General features: G+C 46.9%; 1 protein-coding gene across 2 annotated transcripts; it reads right to left on the bottom strand.

Moving 5' to 3' along the window:
• Nucleotides 1–822: 822 nt before the first annotated feature.
• On the bottom strand, nt 823–18,761 carry MAB21L3 (mab-21 like 3). Of its 2 annotated transcripts, none has more exons than XM_014286802.3 (8): nt 18,608–18,761; nt 18,012–18,193; nt 14,608–14,748; nt 12,380–12,451; nt 9,575–9,866; nt 5,873–6,054; nt 4,915–5,109; nt 823–2,060 (listed from the first exon to the last, which is right to left on the bottom strand). In XM_014286802.3, exons 2-8 carry the CDS (start codon nt 18,057–18,059, stop codon nt 1,827–1,829), a joined length of 1,164 nt encoding a protein of 387 aa, XP_014142277.1. In that variant the 5' UTR covers nt 18,060–18,193; nt 18,608–18,761; the 3' UTR covers nt 823–1,826. The 2 variants fall into 2 exon arrangements, with proteins under 2 accessions (XP_014142277.1, XP_055568535.1); XM_055712560.1 differs by having other exon boundaries at nt 18,542–18,761.
• Between the last annotated feature and the right edge of the window lie 3,760 nt (nt 18,762–22,521).

The following is a 22,521-nucleotide window of genomic DNA, read 5'->3' on the forward strand; positions in this document are numbered from 1 at the left end:
GACGTAGCCCCATTCACTGTCACACTCTGAGCTTTGCCCTTCAGGCAGCTCTTCACCCAGCCATCGTGAACCCGCTATCCCACAGCCGGACAACTTGTCCAGAAGGATGCTGTGAGGGACAGTATCAAAAGCCTCACCAAAATCCAAAAAACCTACATCCACCACCTTCCCCTGACCCGCTGGGCAGGTGACCTTGTAGAAGGACATCAAATCAGTTAAGCGGGACTTTCCCTTTGCGAACCCATGCTGACCGTGCCCAGTGATTGCACTATTCTTTAAATGGCCTTTCAGTAGCACCCTTTATAACCGTCTCCATCATTTTTCCAGGAACTGAGGTGATACCGGCGGTCTGTGGTTCCCTGGGTTCTTCCCTCACGCCCTGTTTGTAGGTGGGAATAACATCGGCTGGCCTCAGCAGGGACCTCCCCAGGCTCCCAAGGCTTTGGTAGGTGATGGAGAGATGTCCTGCCCCACCTGCCTGCTGGCTCCTTCGGTACTCTGGGGTGAATCCCATCCAAACCCACGGACTTGTGAGCATACTCCCGAGTAGCAAATCAAGGCAGAAAGCAGAGGCCGTGCTGAAGATGCCTGGTTAGACCACAGTGTGACACAAGGGGGAGATGCTCTGCCACGGATGGTCATCTTCCAGCCATCCGCTGCAGCAGCTCCCTGGAGTAAGGGCTGCAAATCCCACCTCAGCCATCTTCCTGGGCAAAGGCGATACTTACTTACTTTCCTGTGCAGGTATAACAACAACACCCACACAAAACCCCAAACAAAACCCCAAAAAACACACACACAAAAAAGAAAAGCTTGCTTCCATTTAGTTTCGATGATTTAATAACATTAAAACAAACATTCTTTATACTTACGCTAGAACTCTGTTCTTTCAAAACACTAAAACTGATTTTCTTTTAAAACATCCATAATATTAAAAGCACTGGGGGTTTTGGAGCTAACAGCCTTTGAAAAGTATCCTCCTCCAAAAATACATGGGTGCTAATAACTGGGGGAAGACCTGCTCCTCCTCCAGCCTGCTGGATGGAGCCAGGGGCGGGAGTGAGATCTGCCCTGGCGAAGCCCCCTGGTTGTATGGCACTAACACAACTGGCAAAGGCAAACATGAAGAAAACATTTTAAGCAGCTAGGAGAAAAAGGGAAGTGGAGAAGAAAAAAACCCGAGGAGGTAGCAAAACCCGTAATTCCTCCTCTTGCTTCCCTTGAGCTATTCAACACTAGCAGCCTGGTTATCCATACTGGAGCAGGATGCTATTTAATGGGAGATGGAGGCATTGGAGTGCCTCTGAGAAAGCTTCCAGCTTTGGTAGGCTTCAGAAACGTTCCTCTGCTCTTCTTGGGTGTTCTTCTTCAGCAGCGCTGGCCTGTGAGATAAACAGGGAATTAAACCCGCTGTTCTTGTGGGGAAGGGGGGTGCAGCAACAACACATGCGCTAGGTTACACAGCTGTAGGCAGCACAGCGAGGCGTCTTTGCACTGTCTTTCTGCACGGTGCCACCAGCCTCGAGACAGAGAACCAGACAGGTGCCTGCTCTGACTAACACAGGAGCTGGGTTTCACTGGCTGTAGCTGGCAGGCAGGCTGTCACTGCTGAAAGCAAATTAGATCAGCTGGGCATCAAGCGATACCTCCCATCAGTTTTCACCGCCCACTGCTGCCAGCTTGACACTTCTCTTTCACGCCGCATGTGCCAACTGTCTTACAAAGCCAGCTGCAACGTCTCCTGGAAGGACAGGAGGAACAGCCGCAGGTGGGGAGCAGCGGTGGGGGATCGGCTCGGGGTTGGGGTGACGAGACCTTCCCCTGCCTTAGTCCAGGCAGAAGACGGGGTTCTCCAAGAAGACCGCGAGCTTGCTGGCCACCAGGTCCAGGTCACTGGTGTTGGCATATTTGAGCAGATTGGTGTTCTTGAGAAAGTAATGCTTGAGGAAGTGCTGGCTTACACACTTGTGCAGCTTCTGTACCAGCCTCAGAAAGGCTTCGGGGAAGCAGCGCCAATCCTTGCTGCGTGGGTATTTTTCACACGTCCAGAATAGCACTGTCTGCAAGAAGCAGATGGGAGAGGAGAGGTGTTAGAGGTTCTGCCGAGGGCTCGCACAGCTCACTAAGGCAGTTTTAGTGCTGCTGAATGGCTGACAGCCTTGGAAACCAGAGACTCGCGCTGCTATCTCCCTGTGTTAACGTTACTGAGATGGAGGGATCACAACCGAAACCTCCGCTGGGGATCGGGCAGAGTGACTCTGACGTGCCTGGTTAGGATCTCTCCCCAGAGGAGCCCCAGGAAATGGTCTTGTTAAAATGATCTTAGCCTATTTGCCAGGCCCGCCCCCCCCAAGCAGGAGCCTCTGTAGAAATGTCAGGCATCTTAGAATGTAGAAAATGGCTTACTGTACAAGTGCAGAACACAGTAGGTGTGAGGAGGGAGAGAAGAATAATCAGATTAATGTAACTATTTGTTTGCTTCAACTGTGTATGTGCTGAACGTACCCACAGATCTACATCCCAAACAGATGGAGATCTCAAACGGCTATGGCAGGTGCAGGGCATGATTTCTGGTCAAATGCAGCCTTTTTCTTTTTCTGACACGTGATACTTACAGCATGTGCTATCTTCAATTCCCCCAAGTTTATTTTATGTAACTTTACATTCAAGAAATCCATAGTTAAAGGGACAATCTGCATATGATTATTGCTCTTATACCATTATTCTTAAGCTGCCCATATTGCATTTTTTATACTTTCCTATGGCTGAGAAGAATTTACTCAAGGTACTTACACTTACTGTACCAAAAAACCATCCTGATGACTGCCTTGGTCAGCCTGAAATCAGTTTTTAAAGTACAAAGTCACCCAGCTTGGGTTCAATAATTCTGCTAAGTTCCTTACTGTCCCCTGAGTCCCAATTTTATTTTGCAGATTTGGTGACGCAAAAAGAAGCGCACAGATGCTGAGAGACACGGCCGAACTACAGCCTTCGACTCCCCTGATTCATCAGAAGGAGAATTTCATTGAAATAAGCCACACTCTTCTGGATTGCCTGGTTTGGCTTTTTTCCTCCAGTAAGCCTTGCAATAGTTGTTGTATTGCTGACGAATTTCTTCTCAGGCAGCTTTTCAAATGTGAACAATTTTTTGTTCACAGCTGCAATAACCACAAATACTTTTTTTTTTTTTTTTTTTTTTTAATGTTGCCGGGGAACAAAAGCCACAGTGAGGAATTCGAGCTGTAACTCCACGAGAGCTACTCCTTGGAGACCGGCAGAGCAGTTAGCTTTTGCCACACTAAAACTACTTCAGCAAGATCCATGGGCAGCAGTTGCGGTGAAGTTTCTGGAGGCAAGGAAAACAGTGCTGCTCTTCCAGTCTGGGGCCAAACAGGTGGTGGTCTATCCCCACCACACTGAACCGTCCCTAGCTCTCCACTGGGGGCATAGAGGTGGCTTCCAAAAGGTACCTTCGGTCTTTTTGGACTTCCAGTTCCTGAACTTCATTCGTTCCTATGGAGATAAGCCTAATGAGTGTGCTTACTCAGCCCTCTACGGCTTTCACAGCTTCTGGGGGAAGGATTTCCTATTTCACAGGGGGCCCTTTTCATATGGGGTCTTGTTTAATCATAATTGTTGGATACCTCTGACAGGGGAAACCTGGCAATATGAAGAAACCTAACCCTCTGCTCAACTGCTGGTTTATCCACTGACTGTTTCTCTGGTTTATCTTTTTTTTTTTAAACGTAAGTAATGTTGAAGCATTCCTTCTGCCCAGTAAACCAATCCTCCCTCACAGTAAAAGCCTGAAGTACAGTTACAGCAAAGAACTGAAGAGCTTCTAAAGAGCTTTTTATTTTGATCAAGAGTCCATGTCACAGCACTTGCTGCACTACTACTCCTTCAGCTAGAGAAAGAGATCGTTACTAATGCTTAAATGGTTTTCCACTTTCTCCTGCCTGTGACAATTTTTCCACCAGGTTGTTCTTACAGGCACCGAGAAGTTTTGCATGCGGCTAAACTATAACCAGCCTCGCCAACTCCTTTTTGACTCCATCCTGAGTTAGACTAGCCCCATGACTATAACAGCATTTGACAGTTACAACCTTTTCTTTAGGAGAAATCTTGGCATTGCGTCTGGTTTTGGACACCGAAGGATCAGTAAAAACTGTGGGACCCTGGTGGCTTGAGGCTTCAAGGTGGGAGAAAAGCAGCCTCTCCCCGCCAGCTCCGGGAGGAGGGAGGCTCAGAAAACAGGATTGCTCTGCTCTCTGATAAACGGTGCTGCCTGTGGTCCGTCCACGTCTGCAGCTGTCAGATGTGGGGACACAGACACAGCAGAGCCTTCTGTCTCTTCTCCACAAATGTTGTTTGAAGCCGTCTTGAACCCTGTTGTCAGTACAGGGAGGATGCTCTGTCTTTCTTCCCTTCCCACCCCAGCTAAAACACTACCAGAACTGTAGTTTGCACCTCATTCATGAAATAATGCTCACCTAAGAGAAGTTTGTTCGATGCACATTCACAAAGACAAATGCACAGTTTTCCTCCTGATGGATAGATGGATATGGATAGCTGGGACAGTCAAGAAGCAGGAGATAACCGTGCAACTAAAGAGAGTATTACAATGCCTGTGGGAAGTCAAACCAGCGCGGGGGCCTCAACTCTGATGTTATTTATGTTGCTGCAATCATGATGTTCCTGCATGTTTTGCTTTCTTGTTCGAGTTTGGAACATGTATTTACTGAGCTTCTTGCCACTGTAAAGCAGTGAAATGGCACTGCAGTTTAGACACGTTACCTTAGAAGTTACATAGCTTTAGGTACAGTGCTTTATGTCATGATACCTTGATGTTACGGGATGGAAGCTACTGCAACAGATACTGAGATCGTACCTTGGTATCATGGTAATGCCTACCTGAAGGTGATAAGCTGTGATGACAGGCTTATTTCCAGCACACCAGACATCTTCTTTCATCTGCCTCATGACCCTGAAGCACTTCATGCGACAACCACCATCTTCGTCAAGCCCTTCCATGAGTATATGCTCAGCACGGGAGAAGCACAGCTGCCAGTGATAATTGGAGCGGGCCAAGAGGTCAAAACCAAGCGACTGTGAGCAAAAGGGGAAGCGTGATATCAGTTGAGAGGCCAACTTCCCTGAGCAATGCAGAGAGGTGCTACAAAAGGAGTGCGTGACATCTCTCAACGTGTATTCTGAGCAAGGTTAGCGAAGGCAGCAAACACGAGTCATGTTCCCATCCTAATTCCTGGTCAAACAAACACGCAATTTGTTTTGTTTTCTGGTGTGCTGATATCAGTTACTCCCAGGAGATCCAGCTGTGAAGCCACCAGGTACAGTACCAGCAGTGCTACTAAGCAGAGGTGCAGCTCTGCAGGCACTGTGCCGTGGTGCAGCAGGTCATGCGCAAGAAGGGAGCAGGGCTGGAAGGTGGAATGGGACCTGCAGGAACATGGCAACTGGGGCTGAGTGACAGAATCCAGCCATGAGCATTGTAGGGAACGATGGGGAAGGGAAAACTGCAAGAGAGCAGCCCGTTTGCAGAAGGCTTGTGTGAGGCAGAGCAGAAGAGCAAGAATGATGCGTGTCAGCACTGAGCTGCACAGGCAGAGCTGTGTGCGAGGGACTCAAGCAATAAACAGCTCAGGTTTTCTTCCCTAGCATTCACCACCATAAGGGAAATTACCAATAAACTCTGACAAAATACTTTGAAATGCCACTTCTTGAAGGGATACACCTTCCGACCATACTGTTGCCTGCCATCTCCATGCAGCCCTTCATTTGGGAAACCACCGTCAGACACCTGTGAAGTAAATTCTGGCGCAGAGCTAGTAGTGCTTTTTACACCGCTCACCTTGATGCACTGCACTTTTTCCTGGGAAGGCCAACGCTTAAGGCAACGAGGCCACCGGGCTTTCTCGGGCCAGCAAGTTGGAATCTCCACAGCAGGGACCAGCTCCACCTCAACCTGGGATTCCGACGTCTCCACAGCCACCCGGACCACTGAGCTGAAGCTCTCCAGCACTGTCACTTTACCTGTGAAGGAACAACAAGAGAAGATAATAAAGATGAGAAGGTCCTTTTCCACAAACCAAGCAAGAGGCTGCCTTGCAATTCTATTGGTCTGTCTTAACACTTTTTCTTCAATGCCATAAGCAGAACACAAGAGGAAACTTATCATCTAAATCTGCCCTGGGGAACTAGAACAGGAAGAAGATGAAGGAACAACTAAGTTCTCAATTTTACACTCAATTACCATGTTTGGTAATTTCCCTGTGTGTCCTCTTAAATCCTAGGACCAGCTTCTTAAAAATACAGACAGACAACTGTGCAACATAACATTTATCCAGCAGCAATACAGGCTGGGTGGAGAATGGATTGAGTGCAGCCCTGAGGAGGACGTGGGGGTGCTGGTGGATGAGAAGCTCAACTGGCCCAGCAACTTGCGCTCACTGCCCAGAAAGCCAACCGTGCCCTGGGCTGTAGCAAAAGCAGCGTGGCCAGCGGGGCGGGGGAGGGGATTGTCCCCCTCTGCTCTGCTCTCGTGAGACCCCACCTGCAGTGCTGCGTTCGGCCCTGGGGCCCCCAACATAAGAAGGACATGGACCTGTTGGAGCGAGCCCAGAGGAGACCATGAAGGTGATCAGAGGGCTGGAGCACCTGTGAAGACAGGCTGAGAGAGTTGGGGTTGTTCAGATGGAGAGAAGGCTCCAGGGAGAACTCACAGCAGCCTGCCAGTGCCTAACGGGGCCGACAAGAAAGCAGGAGGGGGGCTTTTTCCAAGGGCACATGTGGTAGGACAAGGGGGATGGCTTTAAGCTGAAAGAGGGTAGATTTAGATTAGATGTCAGGAAGACATTCTTTACTGTGAGGGTGGTGAGGTGCTGGCACAGGCTGCCCAGAGCAGCTGTGGGTGCCCCATCCCTGGCAGTGCTCAAGGCCAGGTTGGACGGGGCTTGGAGCAACCTGCTCTAGTGGAAGGTGTCCCTGCCCAGGGCAGGGGGGATGGAACCAGAGGATCTCTAAGGCGCTTTCCAACCCAAACCATTCTATGATTGTATGATTCCTAATGGTACAGTACCAGATCACTGCAGATTAGAGGGGACCAGATGAATGCTTCATACCTGAAGATGTCCTTACTCCTTCAGAGAGCCTGTGATCAGACCAAATGACTTACCCTTGCCAGTCATCCAGAATGTTTTGTGGGGTATCCCTACGTTTTGTTTCTGAGGATGCACTTGCACAGAAGGCAATGCCAGAACGTACAGCCAGTTGTGCAGAGCTGCTTGCCTCACTGGGACTGCTGAGTGTCAAAAAGAGTGAGCTCTGTGGGGATTTGGAGGAAAGAAGTTTTCTCAGTGAAATAAGAGTGGCTTGTCTCCAGGAACAGTGTGCTCCAAGAGAGCAGAGAGGAATGAAAGCTGCAACAACTCAGCGAGATGTTTCCTGTTGGTCCAGCTGTGTTCATGGAAGATGTTTCTGTCCCCAGCTTTCCCTGTCACTCTGGCAGGGTCACTGTTCTTTCGGCTTTGCCATCTGAGCCAATGGTGTGATCGGGCTCTAACCCACGGAAGTAAAAGATGGAGCAGATTACCGCAAGCAGTTCAAATAGCAGTGTGTTAAGCCACCTCGTTCTGGTTGGCATGGGCTAAGAAACAATTCCACAAAGAGCCCACACAATGGACTCGATGGGGCAATGATGAACATTTGGGATGGCAACCTCTTCTGCCCTCACAGAGGGAATACCTGCTTATTCCCAAAGGCAATTTAGCATCTCCTCCAGAAAGCACAGGGGTGAATTACCTTGCAAATAGTGGAGTCCATCCCAACCAGAATTTATAAGCCTCAGTAAAATCTGCACATTATTTCCCTGCTGAGCCAAGCCTGGCACCAAAACAGGAACTGTCCTGCTCCCAAGCCCTCAGCAGGGATCCCTAGCAGCTGAAAAGCATTAGAGCAACCGCTGTGTTGGCATGTAAGTATGTTCACAGCACTTCCAAAAGCATTGTGGTTGTCCTACCTATTTTTCCATCTGTGAAAAAAATCGGTTTTGCTGGTACTCAAAGAATTAAAAACCAGGAAAGTAAGGAAATCAGGGAAAATTTTCCGTAACTTTAGCTGTACTGTGGGATGAAAGAGGTTCATTCTTCACAGAAACAAACAAGAATGGTAATTACCCTTCCTGACTTCATCTTAGCTCATCTCCTCCCAGCTGGCCTTATAGAAAAGGCACCAGAATCATCAGCCCAAAGATCACTTCCTGGGTCCCTTGGAAGTACCTCGCCTGGCTGAACAATTTGACGTACCGCTGCTAGAAACAAAGGCAAGTTTTCACTTCAACACAATGACTTTCACACAAGTAAAGCCTCAGATGCAAGCCAATTCCATCTGGTGTTTTCTGTGAGCCTCGATGGTGAAATTTCATTCCCATTTTTCCTTCCCATCCCAACTTTCCATTCCTATGATAACAAATGTTTCCTGTAAGAATAAAATTATGTAGCTGGGCTTGACTTTGACATGTTTTCTCCTGTGGCTAAAATGCAGAGTGCAATCATCAGATGAGTGGAAATGGATCCTACGTCTCAGGAATACAGAAGACCCATATTAGGCTGCTGATGAGTAAAGTCATCCTGGCAATGCTATGAGAAGAGTCTGGATTTGATCATGTCACAGTATCCTAATGCGAAAAGATGAACATAGACTATTTAGCTTGGACCAAGCCAAGTGGTCATTAGCTGAAGTCTGTAATACACCTCTAGGATGCTCAGAATTAAGCATGAGGATCACTGTTCAGGCAGCGTCTTGCTACAGATGTTGCAGCTGTGAAGGACTGTCGCACGCCCCACTGATTGCATTATGTCAGTGGTCAGCACTTCCAGCATAAATAACCAGCGGCAACGAACAGGTGCTTTGGATGGCTCACAGAGGGACCAGCACCACTACTGAAAGCAAACTTCATGAGTCCACTTCTGCTGAACGGGACTGGAGTAGCCTGGACACTGGGAAAAGAGCCCTTGCCCAACAGACTTGGATGAAGTAGAAGAGTCCTTCTACTTGGTTCCCACTACCCCATGCTGGAAAGCTACGGGCAGCTAAGGTTTCCCCAGATCATCACCTGCCCTATACACATCTTCAAGCACTTTCTCCTCAGACTTATGCACCTTCCTGGCATCCAATTTTCCTATCCTATCTTCCTTGATAGTCTAATATATTGCAGGTGCTGTAGTAGGAAAAGATTTTCCCCAAACAAATTCCTGAGTGTTCTGAAAATCTGGGTTGCGTTTTGATTGCACTGTGGGGGTGATGTTGCTGGAGACCCTACACAAATTCCTAAGAAAGGAGCAACATCTTGGCTGTGAAGAGCACAAGAATGACTTAATTCTATCTTCAGCGCAGGTTGGCATGCCTCACTGCAACGGGCTAAAGGCGCTCTGATTTTGAAAGGGTTTGCCGTTTCTTAACTTCTGATCATGTGAGACTCTGTGTGTGTGATGGTTTCCCCCTGTCAGCTGCAGAAGACAGGCAGGCCCCTCACACCTGTGCCCACTACACTCACTGGAGAGGTTACAGGAGATAATCGACTTCTCCACCAGCTCCCGGAAGACGACAAGGACTTTGGCTGGAACCAGATCACCTTCGATGTTCACATCCGTTTCATGCCACTGCTGAAGGCTTTTTGAGAACTGCTCCACCTCTAGCCATTGATGCAGCTCCTCGGGATCCCGCACGGAGGAGGGGAGCCTGGCTCCATGCACGGTGTAATAACGCCAGTGCCGTACCTGGCATTCCCTGTACCCGGCCAGGCCACGCAGAGGAACTGTGATGAGGAACTGGCTGGGTGCTAAGACCTAGGAGAGTTCAGAGAGATTGAGAGAGGAGACAAGGGCAGATCCATGAGCCTCAAGTAAGGAAAAGAGTGTTAAGGAAGTAACAGGTAAAGCGGGGGGCTTTGGAGAGAAGGAAAAGCCACGGTATGATGGGAACAACTGAATACAGCCAGGACATGTTCCACACCTGAGGGTTAGTTTGGAGATACACAGACTAAAAGCAAATTGTCTTAGAAAGATTGTGATGTGACAGCCATGGCCCATAGAAGGCAAGAGCTCACCGACTGCTTCGCCACCACACCTGCCATGGCTTCCCCCATTCCTTCTTATTTCTAGTCTGCAATTGCATGGCACGTAATAGCCAGCAGCTTCCAAGGGGCAGGAAAGCATCAGAGAGCAAGTTTCGAGATCCAGCAAAGGGAAACAAAATAGTGCAAGTTATTACCTCAGAATTATTACCGGAGATAAGCCTAGAGTTCAACAGGAGTAAGAGCTATGGCAAAACGTGCACTTTTCTGATCTCTGTCAAAGTCCCCCGCAGGCACTAGTGAATTAAGGCTGTGGCCTGTTCATTTTACACGTGTTGCACAGAGATGTGAGGCAAGCGGCACGCCGAGCCCACACAGGCAGTGGCACTCTCAGAAATAAATCCAGGTCTTGGCCAGCTGCACTGTGTGACCCTGCGTCTGCTGCTGAGCATCCAGGGTGAAGATGGAAACAGTAACCAATGGACAGCAAACCCCCAAAGAGGCTTAAGTGCAAGCCAACTAATTGGCCTCACTTTGGGAATGACCATTTTCTGATAAAAACAGTGCTGAGCCAGTATTTGCAAAGAGTAAATAAGGTGACACAATTACCACAAAACCTCACGCTGCCTCATGGCAGTGCCAGACATCTCCAAGCGCTAGTTTGGAAGCACCTGGGAATTGTGGCTCCAGGGAGGGCGTTCAAACTCCTTCGGATTTTTGCCATGTGACGCAGAAGCTTTTCAACTCCACTTGCTACCAAGCCTAACTTGCACTGGCATTAATGAAGCGAAGCTGCTGCATGAGCAGGATGTGAAGTGACAGCAGTTGCTGCAAGGTGGGTACACCCGAGGTGAACGAAACACGCTTGTCACTCTCCTGTAATAATCTGAAACGTGCTGTAGCCTTCCTGGTAGCTCAGCTGATGTAGCATATTATTGCAGAGGTGCCAGGGCCCTCAGGGCACTAACAGGTTTTAATGGCCCTAAGCAGCCTTCCTGGGGCTCCTACCCACACCTTCTTCCCAGGTGCCTGGGACCCCCATTTCAGCTCAGCCCTGGGCTGTGCCGTAGGAGTGCTGGTCTCCAGCTGTGTGATAGCTGTGCCTGGCCATAGACCTTGTTGTCCTACCTGCAGACTGCTTTAGCCCAACCTCAGGCCTACCTGGCCACTATGGACTCGCCTGCCAATCTGCCTGGTTGCCATCGCTGGGTCTGAGCGGGACCCCCGTGAGTGCTCCAGGCTTGACCTCAGACCTGCCTTATCAGTACAGACTTCCCTGATGAACCAAGGTCTCAGCTGCCCCAGCTGCCCTCCCTGGGTCTGCCTGGCTCCGGGACCATGGGGCAGGTGCTGACACATTGTCATGCTCACCTCCTGGCTCCCTCTCCCACAAGGAGTAGCCCAGTCTTCTCTGCCACCTGGCAAGAGGTTTGAAATACAAAGATGGCCAGCAAGAAGCATGGAAATGGCAAAAGAAACACCAGAAGGTCTTTCTATTGTCAAAACCAAACCACCTAAAGGCAGGAGGATGCTGGAAGGGTGACACTGCAGACCAAGCTGACCTGCCCAAGTCAGGTTTGGTGAAGCTGAGAAATCCTGCGAGCTGCTCAGGAGCAAAATGCTAGGCTCCGTAAGGAAAACATACAATGTCTGCCATGCAGTCACTGCTCATCCCACTGCCTCGGCCACATTTGCAGATAAACAACCATTCCTCCCCATAGCAAGACGCTGGCTCGTACATGCTGGCACCCAAGAGGTATTAAAGGGAAGAGCTGTAAGTGTGTGAGTGCTTTCAGATACAAGTCACAAGGCTCCTCCAGCTGGGGCTTACCAGGAAACACCAGAAATCCCAAGGCTGGGGATGGGGATGGCACTGTAAATCTGGGCAGCTGGTGTCCTCTTGGCCCCAGTCCCACACCTATGCTCCGTCACTCGATGGTCTTATGTGCCATATGCAGACCACAGGCTCCAGCAAGTCACAGGCTTGAAAAAGAGCCTCAGATTCTGGGGTAAGTAACTTACAGCCTATTCTGCTGTATTAAAAACCTGCCTGGAGTATGCTGGGCAAATTAAATATGGCACCATTCTTGTAATCCTGGCCAGGATAGGGAGAAGCACTAGGTTAGAAATATAAATATTTACACCTTGAGCAAAAAAGAAAGTCTGTTGCAAAGAGGATGAAATAGTCATGGGAGGATTGGTTAGGGGGGTGAAGTTGTGTGGGGAAGAGGGCGGGTGAGGAGGAGCAGGGACCAGCAGGCACCAGGCAGCGGGAGGGCTTTGTACCTGGATGGATGGGTGGAATGGACGCTTCCCCCGAAGCATAGCTGACCACTTGGCCAGTAAAGCTGGCTGATCCTGAGAGAAGCAGAAAGGAAAACAAGAAGTACAAGACAGAGACAAAGCACGTGCCAGGTCTTTCATTCACAGAGCGAAGCTGCAAGCTTCCTTCGAGCCCGTCCTCGCCCCTGCCATGAGCACAGAGTTAAACCCCCCCAGCGCCGTGGGACAGGACCGCACTAGTAATTACTCCAGGCACTAACCTGCTCCTTTCTCCTTACTGAAGCCTCCACAGCTTTTGCGTCAGCCCTGCAGAGTTAACAGCTGCAGGGATGGTGAGTCACAACTGAAACAAACACTTCAAAGTTTTCAAAAGAAAATATTCCATTTTTCCCATCTGAATTTTATTTCAAGCGTTTTATTAAAGATTTTGACTTTTTGTCCCCTGAGTTACAGAAAAGCATTGACTATCTAGAGATGTTTTTTATATATTCCCCACCCAGCCCTGCATGTTTAGAAGGAGGCTTGTAGCTTCTCAACAAATCTAGACCCCTCACCATGTTAAATTAATTCCTTTTAACCAGAAGCTGAAAGTTCTGAAAAGTTACTATAAATTTAATTGTCAGAAAAAAAGGTGTCGAAAAATTAAACACAGAATAGTTAATACATTGGCTTTCCCTTGACACAAGTCTCCTCTAGGTTGGGTTATGTCAGCAGCGGTATTAAAGATTCTATTTTTTGGAAGCAGAGCAGCCCAAGCCAAAAAAATTTCATTATTAACCCATTCTTTCCTGCCCCATACTGACAGGACAACGTTATCTGGGCCCTCCTACTGTGACTTCCACAGATTTGTAGCACTGGGTTCAGTTAAGCATGAATAACAAATCTGCCACTTCTTAAGAAAATACATTTTGAGGATTTCTTTTAAGCAGAAGTTGTTCAGATCAGCCTACCGTAATAGCAAATTACTGCTCAGAATAGATCGCCTTGGTTTTGTTCCGCTTTGTTTTCCAGAACAGCAATCTTACCCTGACCCCGATCCTGTCAGACCTCATTAGCCAAGCGGGTTTGTCCTGGTATGAGAGGTGGATGGCAGACCATGGCACCAAGGAACACGTGGGCCAGGATGTGGCACCCTCTTACGTCACTGTGGTCATTCCTATTGGCAAGACCACATGCCCTAGGATACATGAAAATTCCTGGGAAGATATAAACTTGAATGTGTTTGTCCCAGAGCAGCAGCCACATTTCAGACTGGATGATGGTGCTAGTCTGCCTACACCTCCACCCCCTTCCCGCCGCCTGGTATTATATAAGCCTGGGTGTATAAATACATATATATATATATATATACATATATATATATATAAGACACAGAGCTCTTCCCTCTCACTCCCAGCCAGCTGCAAGAGTTGCCTCACGCTTTTACACATCTGCTGTGTTTTGATCTATAACTGGTTGCATTTTAGTGTAAAGGCTGACCTAGCTCGAGTATGTAAACTAGTTCAGGTGAAAAACATCACTTTCACCAGAATTTGCCATTGCTATGATCGTTTCTTACAGCCTTACACTAGTTATTCCTGTGTTAAGTAGTCATTGGAAATAACCAGTCTTTTGTCACAGCTGGGACAGGACGTTATTATTTTGGTATTTGATGGTCTAAAATGGGAAGGCATTTAACTTCTCCCACTACTAAGCATATTTCTTCCCAGAAAAAAGAAGTTCCAATCCATGACCAGGAAAAAAACATATTTTTCTGAAGTAGCTTTCTAATGTTCATAGTGGAAGAAGAATTTTTGATATTTTTTATTTTATTTTAGTGAGTTGACAGGTTTTCCACCTGTGAAAAATACGAGTCACAAATCACGAAGGCATGAGCATTTTTTTCTTATGTTACTGCTGTACAAGTTTTCCTTTCTGTCTCCCAAAGAGCTTTGGCTTCTGCCTGCAGATTGACAGCTCTGGCAATAGACGCTCTTTGTAAAAGCAGCAGCTGTAAAAAGAGGCTCTGCCCGATTTACCCGGCCCTCTCTGATGCTCCTGTAGTTGCAAGATGTCCGTGAGTAAGTTCCTATGACCCAGTCAGTCACCAGAACTTCCACAGTGAAGTGTCAACACATCGTCTGTAGCTTTTTGGGCGAGGTACCTGTCCATACCACCACCTACAGCGTAGAGAAATCACTTACTGATTGCCCCCAAGCTGCCAGCGCCTATATTAGAGCTCTTGCTCATACCTTAATATTCTCATTGTGAATGCCAGAGTTGGAGATAGCCTGGAACCGCGTGGCCTTGCAGCTGATTTCTGCGGTCAGCTGCTGGATGATTTTCTGCACCTCCTCCACTGCTTTGGAAACCAGGTCATGTCGCCGTTCCACCTGCCAGTTCCAAGAAAGACATTTCCTATTACAGGTAATGGCAGCCTCCGGAGGGAAACAGACAATCAAAGCATCTGCAAACATTTGTGCCTGTGCTGCACTGGGAATAAAACTTACTGTTCCCTTACAACTTACTATTGTTCCCTTAAGTGCTACAACCAACTTACCATGAGAGACAGAGCTAGTAAACACCGAAGGGCCAATACTCGAGACTGCTGAGCATTAATTGATATTTCCATGCCAATACCATTGGATAGAAGGGAAAGAGTTCATTATATGGATAAATTTGTTATCAATCAGCTACAGTCTCATTCTTTATCCATTTGATATCCAACAGAATGCCCAGTTATTCCCCTGCATATACTAGCCGGTCTCAGAGCCAGGACACGTTTCATTCCAAGAGCTGACAAGACTTCAAGGATTACAGATAACTCTGTGCATTAGTCAGGTTGCAGTTGGATGTGGCAACATATAGATGCATACATTATATGTTGAAAGTATCCGTGTTGTCTTCATGTCTAAAGTACAGATAAGAGCCTACCCCAGATGGTGAGAAAGTATCTTTCCAAAGCTGGTCCCGTTGGGGTCTAGGCATTTGTGTGACTTGATGGAAAGTTCTCTGACTCAAGCAGTAGTAGCACAGTTATTTATTGAAAAATATTTCGATGGAAGGTCTGAGTCTTGGAAGGATTGAGATGAAGGATGGACAACTGAGAAAAATATAAGATGACCCTGAACCTTCACATACTACTAAAAATGAACGGAGCTTAAGGGGATGGTCAAGACCTGAACAAGGGGATTCAACAAGAGGAGCATGAAGGAACCATTTTAATAAAGGACATTTCAATATTTTCCAAAGATCCTTACATATTTACCAAAGGGAGAAGGAGTTTCAGCTACTGTTACCAAAGTTCATCAACATATTCCTCATTACTTATTCATTTTTTCTTTTTAAAGAAAAATTACACTGAAAAAATTTAGCCCGTATTCATTTTCACCTCCTCATGTCAGCTTTCATTTATGGCACTTCCCCATCTATAGCTACAGCTCTTTCCCCCACCATGGTTTTGCTCATCCAGAACAAGTCCTCAGAGCAGTCCAATAAGCTTGACTTGCTCAACGGGATACCTAATGGTTTCTCCAACAAGCAAATGGTACAAGTGGTAGAGAAATTTGTCTGCCTCTATGAGATGTTTAGACACAAAAAGCAGATGTTTTCTGTTGAAAGTATACAACCACTGTGGGTCAGCTCAAATGGAGATCTAAGAGTGCCTCTGCACGCATTGCTCATGCTGTGTTCTCTCTAGATGCCCCTGCTCTCTCTAGGTGCCTCTGCTAGAAACACCTTCTGCCACTTCCAGTATCCTGGGAGAATCCATCCAACACAGCCTGGCCTCATTTAATTGCGCCTTCACCGCCTGCTGGCTAGGCTATAGCAGTTTTCACAAAACCTTTAAGAGAGGACAGACTCTTATAAAACCTTTGAAGGGAGGTACCACTAAACACCTCTATTTGCCTGTACTGCTCATCACTGGGGCAGGAATAAAAGAACAAAGGGCATGTGACAGATGGTACTAACTGTTGCTAACCATAATTAGTTCCCTAATCATGCTATCGGAACATATAACCTTCCTACGAGAGGGAAGGTATAAAAATCAGAAGACAGAAAGAACATGAGTTAGTGAACGCAGCTTCTGCAGAGCCAAGGCATTTATCTAGGGTGCCTTTAGCACCAGCATGGACGTATTATTGGGAGAAGAGACAGAATAAGCCCTTCTTTGGACAGCCACTTCTACCACCTACTGGCATTCCCTTTATCAGGTCTTAACGTTGCAAATCATGCCAAAATAAACTGGGATTTAATGGGGATCGTTAAGAACGTTTGGGTTTGTTCTTAGTTACCCCATCGTATCCATTCCATATGCACTTGAGTTTTACCTTTGCTTGAGCAGCTTAAGGAAGAAATCTTTGGTACCGTAGAGATTCATGGCCCCAGGTGGCTGACCTATTTTCAAAAAAAGGCAGCATTTGATGAGCAGAACTGGGGCTGCCTGAAGGTTAGGCAGCCTCACTTGGACATGAGATTCAGGAGCCGGCAGAAAGTAGGAATCCATCAGAGCTGGAGGGCTGCTAGAAAACAGACTTTCAGTAGAACCTAAAATATTGGCAAGTATAAGCCTCGCTTAACTACATTCCACTTCTGTTCCCTGTACTTGTGGCTGTCATATGAGCATCTTCCTGTGCATGGCTTCCCTCTGTTCCCTCCTTTGTGGCTCCGCTTTATAAATCTTCAGAGCGGCGTTCACTATTATAGCTCACTGAGCAGATTCTGAGGGAATGGTTTTCAGTGCACAACACGGCAGGGCTGAAAATGAAAGTTCTCACAGAAATATACCTACTTGTCACCAAAACATTTCCATTGAGAAAACGACCTTTCTTGCCAGCCTCCTCATGATACTAGAATATTTAATCCTTTACAGAAAAGAAAGCCTTACAATTTTCCATCTTAAATTATTTTTCACTTTGGTATCTTGCATTTTGTTGGGGAAAGCAGACTATAAAATACGATCTAGCTGAGCACTGTGATGAAACATGTCAGCTTTAAAAAAATGTTATGGCCCACTCAGAGTTACTCTTATTAAACAGTATTGTTTCATTGATGATTTTATTCTGTTTTACTTCATTTCATAAGGGGGGAAAAAACAGAGTGCTGGAATTATCTCATAAAATAGCAAATGTGATTCCAGCTTGCATGTGCTAATGAGACATGTTATTTTAATCACAGTATATAGAGACGTATCCTTTGCTGAAGTGACAGGCCAGTGGGTGAATTCTAGCAATATCTGTCTCTCTCTTTAGTTCCTACACGCATCTTACTTAGAGGAAGCCCCTGGTGTGGTTTCGGTCTTGTTTTTATCAAGCCAAGACCACTGGACAGGGAGACAGGCAAGGACCTTTCCTTAGGTTAAATGCTGGCAATTACAGCTAGCCTCACATCTGGAATTCCAGATCATGAGCAAAAATTTAGGGCATCTGAAGAAGAGGACAAGCATCCTGAAAAATTAGGCTGCCAGCTGAGATGCCTGATAACATTCTACAATAGAAACCTAGAAATCTCATTAGATATACAGTTCTCATGAAACTTCACCCGCTCTTGTCTCAGAAATGAAGACAGCAGGCAAGCAACTAACTGTCAAGTTTGGCACCTTTCAGAATCAACACCTAGTGTGGGAGACAGAAAATCTGGACAGATAAAGCCTTACCTTGCTCTGGATGTAGATTTCTACATCTTCATCTGTGAATGGTTTCATGGCAAGACCGTCTTCGCTGCTCTCTAAAGTGTGAATTCACTCTTCACTCGTTCTCCTGCCTCTGGAAGCAGAGGACACTCCGAGCAAGCTGCTCGAACCTTCTTGCCCTGTGAAGCTCAGGTCACCTAATTCCTCTGTGGATGAAGAAGAGAGAGAAGCAAGGAAGTATGCCTCTTTTTTAAATTATTTTTTTTTCCCTGGTCTGAGTTACAACGATGACATCCAGCTGGTTTGGAAAAGTAGCTCCAATGCTAATTTTCTAACTTCAGTCATTATTATTCCTCTCATTCCTTCTAAACCGTGGGTCTCACGTGCAGGCGCACACGCAGATACCCCAGGCACTGCTCGGTCTCAGGGCAGGTCTGGCAGCACTTTGCAGGTTGCGCTGCAGATTCAGTATGCCCATGCACAGCATTATTATTCCGTGTGCCACAGGTACCTCCCTGCCTCACAAACCCTTCCCTCAACCATTTGTTAAACACCCTCAACTATCCCTTGTTGACTTCAATCCACCCGCTTTCCATCTGAAACCGCACGGGTATTTTTACACTCGGCTCATGCACTGGGGTTGCCGTCTGCAGCCGCTGCTCCCCTCTTCCCCTCTCCTCCAGTTTCCTCTCTCTCTCCGGCTGTATTGACAGTAAATATCCTGCAGCCTGTCCCCTCCTGTAGTTTGCTTTGCCTTCTTTACAGTAAACAAACAGAAAGCTCTCTCTCATTTTCTGCCAGCAGCTCAGCTAACAACCCCGCGTGGATAATTCAGAGAGGAAAACAATTGATCAGGCCTCATTGATCCAGTGAGGGTTGGTGGCTTTTAGAAAAAAAAAAAGGGCACATCAGCACGTGGAAGGGAGTGACAGGGTATAGAGATGAGGTGCCATGCTGCTAAGTGTCCCTTATTAAGGAAGGCACACTCCACTTTTGAGTAAAATCGTTGTTTCCCCCTGGAAACCGAACGTTGATGTCCCTTGACTGATTTATGACCTCAGCAGCAGCTGGCGAGTGCAGGTGGCACTTGGGCAGGCGCCAGGTGCTACCTCAGGGCAGGCACTCAGTGCTCGTCATCCTGCACGATGGTCCTTAGTAAAATACTAAGTACGTTAGTGGAGTACCAATACCTGCAGGACATCTGACTCCCCCGAATCTGCAAAGCAAACCTTTTACGAACCTGGACAACGGGTTTGGAAGGATGTAGGGGCAGGCTGGCTGGGGTTAGGTCCAAGCAGAGCATATAAGGCAGGAGAATGAACCTTCTAAATGGTTGGGCTCTGGTAAAAGGGTGTCCCTAAAACATCGACTCCCTTGTGTCCCTTCAGGCAGCTAGCTGTACGTACAGAAGGCAATTTTCTTGACACTCCTGATACCGTACGTTAATGCCCAGAACCTCAGAGGCGTGTTAGGAAGCAAAGAGAGATTGGGGGTCTCTCTGTCACGCACCCCTGAGGTCTCTCCTCACAACAGCTGTCCAGAGTCACAGGTGCTGGCAGACAGATGAAGAAGTGGGTTTGGTCACTTTTCTTGTGTACAACAACACAACTTATGTTTATAATCCTTTTCTATTGGGAAACACTTCCCCAAGAAGGCCAGCTCCCCCTCTTTGTAGCGAGGGAAGGTGGCATAAAGCCTTGGACAAGGACCATCTTTTTGATTGATGTTCAAGCATATTTAAGTTCGAGTCCAAGTTTATGCCGAAGTCCAGGATATGAGCAACAGTTCCTACCTGCTCCTGCCATCTGAAGAGACAAAAGAGAAAAAATAACTCTCCCTGTCCCTATTAAGGAGGTGGAAGGGGAGATGGCAGAGGAAAAGGCAACAAAAAGTAACACCAACCACAGGCTTTTCTCAGCTCTGACAACTCCTTGCTTCACCTGTAAGAACCTGCTGCTTCCTAATTTCCTTGGACTTCAATGAATTCAGAGAAGGAAAGAAGAACCATTGCAAGAACTGGATGCAGGAGATGATAGCAGACGGACAACTGCACCGAGTACCTGTGGATTTTATTACGCTACTGATAGGATGAGAAAAGCACTCTTTGACCGACAGAAAATGGTGTTGCCTATAAAAAGCCCTTACACCAGCAGCAAAATAGAGTGCAGGCTGGAAGTGGCAAGAGGCCCTTCTGTAAGGGAAAAGCAGCGCGGTGGTACGGGAGGCAGCAGCCAGCCTTGGGCTCACTGATGAGAACAGACATCGTAAGGACTCTCACGTGAGGACCAGACAGCGCAGAACACAGGGGAAAAAGTAGAGGCAGATGGCCATGGGTGAGGAAGGAATATTACTGTGGGGAAAATCTGCATCAGAAAAGAATAATACAGAGCAAGGGCAGTGCAGAGAGGAATGTCTGCGGAGATAAAGGAGGACATAGGCTCAAACTGGGAAGAATCCAGGCTCCTTCAGCCAGATCTGCTGAGCTGATGCAGCGCTGTTGCAGTGAAACCTTCATCTAACTTCAGCCAACAGTCACAGCTTTTGCAGCTCTCCCCAGTCAAAGCTCAGGATTTCTAGATTGTCTCTTTTTTTCTTTCTTTTCTCCAGTTGACCACCAAAACTACAGAAGTAAACCCGTGCTCCCTCCCAGGGAGCATCTATCCTGATAGTTCTTCTATAGGAAAGTAAGATGATAAATGGAGAAAACCCAAGATGGACCCAAGGTCCAAAGGCTGATAAACACGATCACCTGAGAAAATATTTCCTCTGAGCCTACAGCTTAATGCCCCAGGCACACCAGCCAGGTGGAGAGAAAAAAGCCCATTTCTTTGTTCCTCACTCTTTGAGAAGCATAGAAGGAAAGAACATCCCTTTTGCCACTTAAACCCTCCTCCTTTCTCCAGCACCAGGCGTATTTTGTTCATTGAAGGACAGCGTTTGCTAACTGTTGCTTTTTGAGCAGCTTACACACTCCTTCCCCACACCCGCTGCACAGGGGGGCCATGCCCTGCCGCAGAACGTGGCTTCATGGAGTAGCAGCCAGGGCCATGTGTTCCCATTCAGCTGATCTAAGTTCATCTGCAGTGACTCAGCTGTATCACACACACCCACCCCCACACACAACCCCTTATTTTATTTCAGTACCCACCTCATAGCCTAGTATTTTAGTGCCCACCTTACACCCACCTTGCAATGAAGTTCAGTTTGTGGCTAATTGCCTCTGTACCTGTGCCTTCGTTGGCTTATCAGTATTCTTCTAAGAGGATTTAGGGATTTCCTAGTATCTGCAAAAATACTGAATCTGTGATATATCATCCCTATTCGTGCCTTTGGCAATACCCAGAACTTCACGTGACTGTGGATCTGTGAAACCCACATAAAGGTATTCTGTGAATATATACCTTGAAGGTTATTAGATTGGCTCTTGGATCTTCTGAAGCTGCCAATTACTGATGCTTTCCATGCTTGCCTGGCTTTCCTTTCTTCACTCTCCAGGTTCACAGATACGACAAATATATTTCAAACCTACAGTCAAAAATAATCCGAACTGTGAACGGTACAACAATAAAAAATGGCTGATCTCATGTAAATAAGAGCAGTAGTATTAACTGTATAGGGAAGTCCAATATTGTGCCTTTTTCTGTTTGGCAACTATTTAGAAAAACTACTCATACGGAACAGTAAGCATGTATTAAAAAGCCTCTACTAAATCACACAAATGAGTCAGTCCAGTGTACCACTTGTGACTCACAGATGATCTGCAGTGGCAACAAATAAACCCCATTGAAGACGCTGCCTTCCAGATGAAATATAACCCTTAATTTGCAGTTGCTAATGATGACCCATCACTTCTTGCTCTAATTACCAGAGGCATTAAGTCTGTTGCATTAGCTGAAGCATGTACTTGGGTCAAGAGAGACTACCAAAACAAATCATTCTAGTAGATTTAATAATCTCTGACAGTTCTCTTGCCTTCTTAAACTGTTGCCCCATTTCTCCCCATTAGTGGATTAAGTGACTGTACAAAATGAGTAATTGTAGCTTGAATCCCCTGTAACATTTATGCTGCAACAGTCTTTGGTAGTGATGGTTCAGTACTGTTCAGACTCTCCGTTCAGAGGATACTGGCATAACATCATCAGCCTTTCTTGGGACACTTCTGTGAATTGGGTTTTTTTTATTCCCACTTTGTCTTTTAACAAGTACATCCAGGCAAAAGCGATGCTTCAATGACAAAAGCCTAGGATGGACCACAGGAAAAAAAGTGCTGCTAATTCACTGTGACAGCATCCGAATCGCATAGGGATGCCAAATTGAAATGTTTCTCCACTCATTCCCACCCCTTACCAATGAATACTTGGCAGGCTCAAAAATGCTCCAACTGCCTGTGCTGCTTGTTCTCACTGCCACACGTTCTCACATCAGCCTTGGGCCTGCACTTCATATCAAGTAAGTTAAAGGTTTATATCCCTTCCAAACTAAGCATAGCATTGGATCAGGTCCAGTGGTTTATCAAGCCTGATACTTTTTTCCA

The sequence above is a fragment of the Falco cherrug genome, chromosome 5, assembly GCF_023634085.1.
Source record: "Falco cherrug isolate bFalChe1 chromosome 5, bFalChe1.pri, whole genome shotgun sequence".
Classification (NCBI taxonomy): domain Eukaryota; kingdom Metazoa; phylum Chordata; class Aves; order Falconiformes; family Falconidae; genus Falco; species Falco cherrug.